This window comes from Trichechus manatus, unplaced genomic scaffold, assembly GCF_000243295.1.
Source record: "Trichechus manatus latirostris isolate Lorelei unplaced genomic scaffold, TriManLat1.0 scaffold00181, whole genome shotgun sequence".
Taxonomy (NCBI): domain Eukaryota; kingdom Metazoa; phylum Chordata; class Mammalia; order Sirenia; family Trichechidae; genus Trichechus; species Trichechus manatus.
Window position 1 is genome coordinate 3806693 of NW_004444117.1, and position 11356 is coordinate 3818048.

Below are 11356 nucleotides of genomic sequence, written 5' to 3' on the forward strand. Positions count from 1 at the left end.
CCTTCCCAAGGTGCAGTGTCTGCACCTCTTCTCTGGGATCAGGCCTCTTTGCTATCATCATACTCCATCAGTGTTGTCTCAGGGGATCTGCAATGCCCACCTTCTTGCTTTTTCTACAATAACTCACTGTTCATGACATCTCATCATGACCACTCGAGTTTGGAGGATGCCTTTGGCTGGATTCTCTAGAAAAGCAAAACCAGTGAAGCATATATATATATACATATATATATAGAGAGAGAGAGAGACAGAGAGAGATTTATCTCAAGGAAATGGCTCATGAGATTGTAGAGGCTGGCAAATCCCAAGTCCGTGGGTCAGGCTTCAGGCTGGAGGCTTCTCTTGACTCATGTAGCTACAGGGGCTGACAAACCCAAGATCCACAGGTCAGATGGCAGGCTGTTGGCCCAAGTCCCAAAAATTGGAGGTCAGATGTTGATGAGCCGAATGCAGGATCCAGAGCAGAGCAAAAGCCAATGAGCTTTGCCAGAAAGTCCACATATATTGGATGCAGGCCACACCCACAAGGAAACTCCCTTTCAACTGATTGGCTACTCACAGCAGATTCCATCATGGAGGTGATCACATTATATCAGAGACCGCCAAACTACATCATAACTGCTAAACCACTGAGAATCATGGCCCAGCCAAGTTGACACACAACCTTAACAATCACAGTCCACCCCTTGTCAAGCTGGCACATGTACACATCTCCTTAAACCATACATAATCTCTGAATAAAGACAACTATAAAGTCACGCTTGTGCCTAACATGATACAACTAATACGCGTGCAACCAAAAACACACTAGCCCTGTTTACATCTTATATTTTATAAGTGAAGAAAACAAAAATATTTGATGCACACATACAAGGAAGAAATACTCCTAACAATTATAGTCCTCGTTTCTGCAACTGGTCATGTGATCATAACTGGTATTTAGAACTACCTTCTCCCATTCTGTATTCCCTTGGGCCTCAGCAAGCACCTCAGCTGGCCATGGTTCTTTGCCTGGTGGGTGATGGAAACCTTCATTCCCGAAGTGTCTGGGCCATTAGTAGCCATGTCAGAATTGTGTTGCTGTAGTTTTCCATTGACTTTAATTACAGGGCATGGTAGTTCTAAGAGACACCCTAAGGGAGCTCCTGCATTCCAGACATACTCTTCTTTACTTCCATTATGTAATATCAATACAGTTTCCTCTTGCTAATCAGGATCAATCACACCAGCCAATATGGTAACTCCCTTCTTTGCCTGTTGATCCAGAGGCATAAGGAGCCCAGAATGCCAAGTGGTATTCTTAACTTTCAGTTCAATGGAATCAGTGATGCGTCTCCAGGTGGGAGACCTCTAGACCCATAGAGCATAGGGTCTAGGGGACAGGAAGCAAAAATTTTGTGAGTGGGTCACTAGGGGTAATCAATCTTCCCCAGAAAAGAGCCAGGAGAGGAGTGCATCCTTTGGACCTGGGATCCCTGGGCTGAGAAACTCCTAGACCCAGGGGAAGATTGATGACAAGGACATTCCCCCAGAGCTGACAGAGAGAGAAAGCCTTCCCCTAGAGCTGGTGCCCTGAATTGGGACTTCTAGCCCCCTAAACTGTGAGAGAATAAATTTCTCTTTGTTAAAGCCATCAACTTTTGGTAATTCTGTTACAGCAGAACTAGATAACTAAGACAGAGGACTAGTTAGGATAGCCCTTTCTAGGTATAATGATTCCTGTCTACACACTTTCGGATGTGTCTGTGATGTTGTCATATATAAATTGTCTGCTTTTCTGTTTCTAAAGCAGATGCACACACAAGACTGGGAGCAGGCTCTGTGGTAGCCCTTGGTCCTTCCTTCTGAGTTCCTTTCCTCCCAGGAAGGCAGCGATGCATGGGGCAGCCCTGAGGGGACTTAGCTCAACACAGTGCTCGTTCCCTGGATCCTGGGGCCCCATGGGGGCACCTGGCCAGCTTAGCCCTGTCCCAGGTAGAATGATCCCCCTGGGGAAGTCCTCCTGGTCCAGGACCACCACATCAGCCAACACCAACAGACAGATCCTTCCCTCCCTCCCCTGCCCTGAGTTGTCTCCCTGGCACAGGTGGGCACATCTGGCTCTGCTCAGAGCTGAGGGCAGCCCAGTGGCCCTCTGGGATTTCTCAGTGAAGCAGCCATGGCGTAGAGATGAGCTGGGAGGGTTGCTGGGCTCTCCAGTGTTCCTGGTACATCCCACTAGGCACATGTTGTCTTGCCCAGGGCTCACGACATGAGTCCCTGCCAGCACACCCCCACCTCAGGCTCTACTTCCTCCTTTCTCATAGCTCTCATCCATCGGGGCCCAGGGGCTTGGGGTAGTGTCACTAAGGTTGTCCCGTCATCTCTGTGGGTGCCTTCACTTCAGTCAATATTGATCTGGCCCTCTCAAGTACTTCCTTCTGCCCCTTCCCTGTCCAGGGCCCTCCTTCCCACAGGGCCCTGCAGTGGGGACGGTGGACAGAGGCAGGTGCTGAGGGTGGGAGGACAAATGCTATTGACATGGTTCTCGCTGCATGGCTCAGGACATTGGTGAAAGTGATGGGAAAACCAACCCCTATTAGCTTTAGCAAAAACTGAAATTCCAGGTGCTATGGATTGAATTGTGTCTACCAAAAAGATATGTTGAAATCCTAACCCCTTTATCTGGGAAGATGACTTTGTTTGGAAATAGGGTCTTTGAAGATGTTATCAGTTAACAAGAGGTCACACTGCTGTCCCCAGGGGACTTCCAATCAGAATTTCGCTGGGTGCCAAGGGCTCTAAAAGGCCTGGAATGACCACAGTGTTGGTAGCTAAGGAAATAGCCTGTAGGAATGAGGGCCAATTTACCTGTCTTAGCCTGGGGGGTAGGGTGGAACTCTATCAAGTCCAAGGTGGGGCCAACAGCGGTTCCCTGAATGAGGTGGTGATACCTGACCTGTTAGGACAGGGGCTTCACCCTCATGTGGTCATTCCCAGTGCCCCTGGGGGCATATTGAAGTCTTGCACCTGAATCAAGCATGTTCACACCTGTTATTTCACCTACTCATTATCAAAGCTGTGCCAGGTAGCAAGTCAGGGATGAGAAACTGAGGCTCTGAGGACAAGTGCCTGCCTCAGGGTCATCCCAGAAGTTGTCCCTGAGTCTGGATCACACAATCCTCTGCTCTCAGTCTTGGCAACCTGCTGAGGGCCCGAGCCCAGCCTGGCCTAGATTCTCTGCCCAGTAGCTGTTGGGACCTAGCCTCCTATCAGCAATGCTGCAGCCCCACCCTGACTATACGTGTAAAGTTCTGGTGCAGCAGCCCGGTTACGTGGACTTGGCCTGCATTTTGGACATTCTCTGTAGAAGTTTATCTGAGCTGAGCTCCGGCCTCAAGGGTCTGCCTCTGCCAGCTGATGGGCAGTGGCTAGGGGGAGAGGCCTGGGGGAGGAGGATGTCAGTATTCCACTCCCACAGACCAATGTGCATCAAGGGCAGGAGCCATGTGGTCTGAGGGTGCTGACGAGGCCTCAAGTCCTGTCCTTCTGCCTCTGGGGGTCCCTCTGGCACAGTCCCCCACCCCCACCCCTCAAACTCTGCTTGCTTCTAGAACACTGTTCCCTTCTGTTTTGACTCTTTCTTCTCCCACCTGGGCCTTGGCACCCTTCCCAGGCCCAAGAAAGCCATGAAGAGCCCCTGGGTGTGGGTCAGGCTCTCTGTCCCCATCCTGTCTGCATCCTCTGGCCCTGGCTCCAGTACTTTGGCTTGACCCTCCTCCTTAGCCAAGAAGTGGCCCTGCCCTGGACCTCAGGTGATGTAGGTGGAACAAATTTTAGGCTGGGTTTTGTAGAAGACTGTCTTAGTTTCCTAAACCCACTGCCATCAAGTTGATTCCAACTTATAGTGACCCTACAAGACAGAGTAGAACTGCCTCATAGGGTTTCCGAGGAGTGGCTGGTGGATTTGAACTGCTGACCTTTTGGTTAGCAGCCATAGCTAGGGCTGCCAAAACAAAATACCACAAAGTGGGTGACTTGAAGAACAGACATTTATTGTCTTTCAGTTTTGGAGGCTGGATTTCAAATTCAGGGCATCAGCAGTGCCATGCTCCCTCTCTGTTGGCTTGTGGTGAAATGAATTACTTCATGTGGCCTTTTGCCTTGGTTCTCACAGAGGCAGAGACAGAAAGAAGCAGGAAGAGAAGCAGCTGGAAGAAATAGAGGAATAAAAAAGAGAGAAGCAGAGAAAGAGAGAAGAGGCAAGGAACCTCCTAAAAAAGCTGTAACACGGGTCAAGGACTGTAATACTGAAGATGGTGACAGGTTGGGAAGGGGCCCAGCAGCAGAGTTGGTGATGACAGACAGCAGGGCCAAGAAGAACCTGTCCTCAGGAGGCAGAGAGGAGCTGAGAGAGCTGTTCTGCACTGAAGAAGGAAGATTCTGCCAACATGCTTCTTGATCCTGATTCCAGAGTTTTAGCCTGTTGATCCTGATCCTAAGTTGTACCCTGTTCCTTAATAAATCACTTAACTGTAAATATGGTCTGTGAGTTCTGCATGACCATTGCAATGGATTATCGAGCCCAACAGAGAAGTTAGAGAGTGCTATGGGAGGGAAAACTGGTGTCAGAATTGGTAAAAAGTTGTAGAGTGGTGGTATGTCTGACCTCCACCTCACAGGAATCTGCTTTGGGCTGACCCTGGTCATTGTCCCCGCTGAAGTTAGACATGTTCTGATGATTACTCCTACTCCCATTTCACATGCTCTAGGAGAAGATCTTTCCTTGTCTCTTGCAGCTTCTGGCAGCCTTTCTTTGCTTGTAGATAGATCCTCACATGCTATCTTTTCCTTATGTGTGACTGTTTCTGTGTCTGTCCTTTTCTTTTATTAGAAGGGATTAGGATAAGCAGCCACCCTCATTTAACTTAACTAATAACAAAAGAAAGACGCTTATTTCCAAACAAGGTCGTATTCACAGGTACAGGGGTTAGGACTTCAATATTTCTTTTGGGGGACACTATTCAATCTATAACTAAAACCGCTTAGGAAAAGGATTTTTTTCTGGATATCTGCAAGGTGTGGAATCACTTTGCAGAAAGTCATTTGGCCTTTTTAATTGGTTCTTTCCCCCATGCCAACACCTGAGGCTAAAGAATGCGGGATGACCAGATCAAGAGGGACCACCGAGGGGCCTGATGTTGATTAAACCTCATGAAGCATGCTGTAATCTATCATGACCATGTTTTGAGACCGATAAGAGCCCTGAGACCTAAGGTTTGGATGAAGCTACCTGGTTGGTGACCATGCACTGGAGAGGGTGGTACAATTTTAGAGACATGGAAGCTTTGTGCTGGGACCCCTCTCCAACCTCACCCTATGTGTCTCTTTGTTCATAACCTTTTTGGTTGTAATAAATATTGAGGATTCTATGGGCAAAATATTGAACGACACAAGAAGCATCAAAAGGAGATGTATTATGCAAAGTCATTGTACCAAAAGAATCAGTCAACATTCAAACATTTCAGGAGGTAGCATATCATCAAGAACCAATGGTACTGAAGGAAGAAGTCCAAGCTGCACTGAAGACATTGGCAAAAAACAGTCTCCAGGAATTGACAGAATGCCAATTGAGATGTTTCAACAAACAGATGCAACGCTGGAGGTGTTCACTCGTCTATGCCAGGAAATTTGGAAGACAGCTACCTGGCCAACCTACTGGAAGAGATCTATATTTTTGTCCATTCCAAAGAAAGGTGATCCAACAGAATGCGGAAATTATTGAAAAAATCATTAATATCACATGCAAGTACAATTCTGCTGAAGATAATTAAAAAAAGGTTGCAGCAGTACATCGACAGGGAACTGCCAGAAATTCAAGCTGGATTCAGAAGAGGACGTGGAACCCAGGATTCCTTTGCTGATGTCATATGGATTTTGGCTGAAAGCAAAGAATACCAGAAAGATGTTTACCTGTCTTTTATTGACTATTCAGAGGCATTCAACTGTGTGGATCATAACAAATTATGATATAATCATAACAAATTATGATATAATAATGTTGCGAAGAATGGAAATTCCTGAACACTTAATTGTGCTCATGAGAAACCTGTACTTAGACCAAGAGGCAGTCATTGGAACAGAACAAGGGGATACTGTGTGGTTTTAAAATCAGGAAAGGTAGGTATCAGGGTTGTATCCTTTCACCATACTTATTTAGTGTGCATACCGAGCAAATGAAGAAGTACATGGCATCAGGATTGGTGGAAGACTCATTAACAACCTGCAATATGCAGATGACATAATCTTTCTGGCTGAAAGTGTACAGGGCTTGAATCACTTACTGATGAAGAGCAAAGACTATAGCCTTCAGTATGCTATATATAACAAAAATCTTCACAACTGGACCGATAAGCAACACCATGATAAATGGAGAAATTATTGAAGTTGTCAAGGATTTTATTTTGCTTGGATCTACAATCAATGCCCATGAAAGCAGCAGTCAAGAAATCAAACAATGTATTGCATTGGCCAAGTCTGCAGCAAAAGACCTCTTTAAAGTGTTAAAAAGCAAAGACATCACTTTGAGGACTAAGGTGCACCTGACCCAAGCCATAGTATTTTCAGTAGCCTCACATACATGCAAAAGCTGAACAATGAATAAGGAAGACTGAAGAAGAATTGGTGCATTTGAATTATGTGTTGGCGAAGAATACTGAATATACCATGGACTGCCAGAAGAAGGAACAAGTCTGTCTTGGAAGAAGTACAGCCAGAATGCTCCTTGGAAGCGAGGATGGTGAGACTTCATCTCACTTACTTTGGACGTGGTATCAGGAGGGACCACTCCCTGGAGAAGGACATCATGCTTGGTAGACCGTCATCGAAAAAGAGGAAGATCCGCAATGAGATGGACTGACATAGGGGCTGCAACAATGGGCTCAAACATAGCAACAATTGGCAGGACTGAGCAGTGCTTCGATCTGTTGTACACAGTTGCTGTAGGTCAGAATTGACTCAATGGCACCTAATAACAACTAACCTAAGAAGTTCCATGTTCAAACCCACCTACGGGCTCAGCGGGAGAAAGGTGTGGTGAGGTTAACAGTTGAGAGCAAACTGTTGGTGCCACCCAGGGGCCTTCTTCTCACTAGAGAGTTGAAAACAAGGTCTGGGGCAGCACGCATCACAGCTGAGGGGAAGGGGGGTGTTGTCACCAAGCAGGCAAACCCCAGGCCCTGGACGCAGTGGCTCCGCTCAGAGTTTGGCCAGCTTGGGAGTGCTTTCCCCGCTGTGGGCTTTAGCCACCCCGCCTGCCCATCAGGACAGTCATCTCTGACTCCCGACCATGGCTAGGATCCTTCCTGCTTTCTGGGTGAGGTGCCCCATTGCACTGTGGTCACTACCCACACCCAGGTCCGTCCGGCCGCCCGTGGTCATCTCTTGCTTTCCCCTCCCTGCTAAGCCCCTGGGCCCAGATGGCCCCAATCTGCGGCCACTACCATGGCAGCCACTCAGTTGTGCAGGCAGTCCCACAAGCATTGCTTTCCGAGTGAGGTGTTCTTTCCGGAGCCGAGCGGGCAGCGCGGCGGCGCCCCCTGGGGTGCGCTGCATGCTCTGCACGCTCCTCGCTCAAGCTCGCATACTAGAGCCGGTAGTGAGCTAGGAGTCCAGCTCGGACCTCACTGACCTGAGTCCAGGCAATTACTAAACCTGCTGGGTGATCTCAGGCGCATCACTGGCCCTCTCGGGGCCTCTGTGTCCCTGTCCGTGCATGGGGATTGTGGTAGGTACCTGCCCGGCGCGGTGGGTGGAAGGAGACAGTGGGGAGCTGGTGTCCAGGGCCTAAGGTCGCATTTGGCTGTCGTAGGCTGAGACGAAGTGCCTTGTTACTTTATCGATAAAGCAGGTCAAGAGCACGCGTCCGCAGCAAGCTCAGGGCTTTGTAAAAGGGGGCTGGTCAAAGCGTTGGGCCTGGAAGCACTGGAGTGGGAGAGGAGCCCATCATCCTGGCGTCTCCCGGGCGCCCTCTGCTGGCAGCTTTAGGGAGCTCCACACCTGACTGGAAGGGCTCTCCAGGCTCAACCGCCCACTCAAGCGACACCAGGCCTCCTTGCCTAGTAGGATCATGGGGCAGGTAATCCGGGGGAAGGGAGGAATGAAATCCAGTTTTCACAGCGAGCTTGGACTTAACTTAGAATCCATTCGTTGTAACTCAAAGACTGGCATCAACTTTATTATTATCTTTTGTTAAATATTTTAGATCTTTTCAGAGAACATGTTTACAAGGGCGTGGGAGGTTTTCTTCCCCAGTACATTTTTGTATGTGCAGATACACAACAGGAGGAGAGGTGATACAGACAGGTAGGTAATACTGCCTCTGGTAGGCACGTAGAGAGGGGCCCCGGGGCCCCTGTAGTCCCATCACACACGTTGCTTCTCTGAGAGAAAACGGTTATGGATTTCCATTAGGTAAACCCGACACCCAGGTCTCACAAGTCAGGTGACAAGCAGAGGAAGGAGGAAGGGGAAAGAGGCCCACGGGGGAGGGGGCACCGAGGATTACAGTCATAAATGCATTCCACGTATCATGAAGTAACACTATGCTGGAATGAGGGTCTGCCGAGCAAGCCTCTGCTCAGCGCACAGCCGCCTGACCTGCAAGCGCCTTGTTGGGGTGGGGGCATCCATCGCAGGGATCCTGACTAGGATGAAGGACTTTCTCTTGGCCAGGGGAGTGATGGGGCAGTGTGAGCTCATAGAGGGGGACTGGGCAGAACAGCTCTGGCCTCCAGAACGTCTCTTGTCTGCTCCCCTGTGAGAGCAGAGGCTTGACCTGCCAGGGCACTGACGCCAGGGACTGGGCACCTTGGCACAGACAAGGGGATGGTAGAACACAGGGTCACCCCAGGGCCACAAGAACTTCCACTGGTTGCCGAGTGGCACAGGGGCAACACTGAGTGGGTCCTTTGTGCCAACCCCAAAGCCTTCCTTGGTGGAACCCATAGTGTTCATCTTTCACTGCTTGGAAGGAGCCTCAGGTGGCAGATTAAGGCCTCAGCGAGAAGAACCAACCGCTTCTCAAACAGGGCAGCTCTAGACCATCAGCTGGTTCTTTAGATTCTGGGCCGATCAGTGGGTCTGGTGACCACTCAGGAGAGATGGCGACTGCAGCATCTGCCATGATGGCACTTGACCTAGAATCAGAGGCAAGAATCTTCTAGATTCAGAAAGGCCTTCCCTGGGCTTTATTCAGAGTGAAGTTTTGAAAAGTAACTTTTTCACAGCAGCTAAAACAGTCTCTGAAGATCAAGTGAAAAAAATCTGTTCTTGTTGTATAGCTCTCAACACTCAAGGTAAATGACATGCTGTTTTCGTTTCTTTAATTGGTTCTGTAGATATGGCTGCTTTGAGATGGTTAGCTGTTTGGTCAGGCTCAGGAGAGAAACCCCCAAATTCCTCATTTATTGCTTTCAGATGAGAAGGATGACACCCACTCTTCAGCTTCTGACAGGCAGGTGAAGAAAGCCACTTCACGAGGGAAGGGAAGGCTGTGTGTGGAGGAGACAGCATTTTGGGTGGGACCAGAAGTCCTGGGCTCAAGTGTAGCTCAACCTCAATCACTGTGTGACCCTCAGACCCATCCATTCCTCATCAGAAAATGGGGACCATGCCACCCACCCATGGTGATGGGAGGAGGTAATCAAAGAGACATTCTCCATGGAAGTGCCTGATCGGCACCTGTGGGTGCTGAGCTACATGGAATCTGAATCTGAAAGGGGAGGAGAGGCCAGAGAGGCCCAAAACATGGCCCTGGGCTTGGTGGTGGAGTTCAGAGGAGCCCTTGAACCTACAGTTTTGCTCTTCCTACTTAGGGAGGATATAGAGAGGGGACAGGAAGCTCCTCTGCAACCCAATCCAAAGGAGATGAGTTTCCAGCCTGGGCCCTAGTCCTCTGCTCGCCCTGCCAGGCATGGCCCCCACCACCTGTTGGAGCCCAGGGTCAGCCAGGGGTGGGGGCATTGCCAACTGCTGCCTTAGTAGCTGTTGTCTGCGAAGAAGGGTGCACAGGCCGATGGGGCGCTGTCCCCTTCCTCATGTGGCTCCGACAACTTCCCATACTCGCTGTTGTAAAACACCTGGCCTCCTTGTGCCCCCTGATTGGGCCGCCGCCGCATCCCTTGGGGGTCTGGGTGCACCCTGGTCACATCCACATTCCGGCCAGGTCCTTTACAGCTGCCAAGACAAGGAAGAAGGCATTAGAGAGACAAGAAGAGAGGTGGGATTGCACCCAACTGAGGGTCTGATTGTAATCACCAAAGACACACCATAGCAAGCTCAAAGACAGTAGGAAACACACACAGACTTGACTTAAAATAGCAAACTGGTCTGATTTATTTTAGCAAACACTCACTGGAACTTTCTTTGTCCCAAGCCTGGGCACAGAACCACAGAGAATGTCTGACTTAATCTTCTCAAGTCTACTTCTACCCTAGTCTTGCCCATCTCAACAAATGGCACCACTCTTCACTCAATTGCTCAAGCCAAGCACATGGATGTCATCTTTGCTTCCTCTCTTTCTCTCACCCCTCATATCCAATCCTTCTAGAAGTTTTGTCTATTCTAATTCTAAAATGCACCCATCCACATCTCTCCGTTCCTTTGCCCTTACTTTAGAGTGACCTGCTATCATCACATGCTCTGCAGTATCCTACTAGCAGGTCTCTCTTCTTCCACTCTTGCCTCCCTACAGTCTAATCTTAAGAGAGATTCTTTAATAGGCTGATCCTCCAATGGCTTCCCATCAATCTTAGAATGAAATCCAAGCTTCTCACCATGCTGATGAGGTCCTGCAGAACTAAGTCCCTGCCTGCCTCTCTCTTCCTATGCTGCTCCACCCTTGGCTCTCATTTTCTTTGAGTTGTTTTTGAAAATGTTGCTTTATTTTTGTTTTGCTTTGTATGTTGCTACTGAAAAGCCTGATGCCAATCTGACTCTTTCTCTTTCTCTCTAGATGGCTTGGTCTTTTTTGCTTGGATTCCCAGAGTGCTTGTCTTTTTTTTAAACAATTTTTTTTGTTGTTGTAATTAAATGAGGTTTACATTTCAAGTTAGTCTCCCATACAAAATTTTTTTTTACATACATTGTTATGAGACGCTAATTGCTCACCCCATTCTGCGACAGCACACTCCTCCTTTCTGCCCCTGATTCCCCATGACCATTCAACCAGCTCCTAACTCTCAGCCTTCCCATCTCACCTCTGGACAGAAGCTGCCCCTTCAGTCTCTTGTATCTACTTGACTAAGAGGCACACTCTTCACGAGTATCAGTTTATGTCCCACAGTCCAGTCCAATCCCTGTCTGAAGAGTTGGCCTC

General features: G+C 48.8%; 1 protein-coding gene across 1 annotated transcript in view; it reads right to left on the reverse strand.

Annotated features, from left to right (window-relative positions):
- Positions 1-10016: 10016 nt before the first annotated feature.
- The window catches only part of FLT4 (fms related receptor tyrosine kinase 4), a 38104-nt gene continuing 36764 nt past the window's right edge, over positions 10017-11356 (reverse strand). Inside the window, exon 32 of the mRNA XM_012558698.2 lies at positions 10017-10215. Within this exon, the coding sequence (XP_012414152.2) occupies positions 10017-10215 (199 nt within the window). The remainder of the gene's footprint in view (positions 10216-11356) is intronic.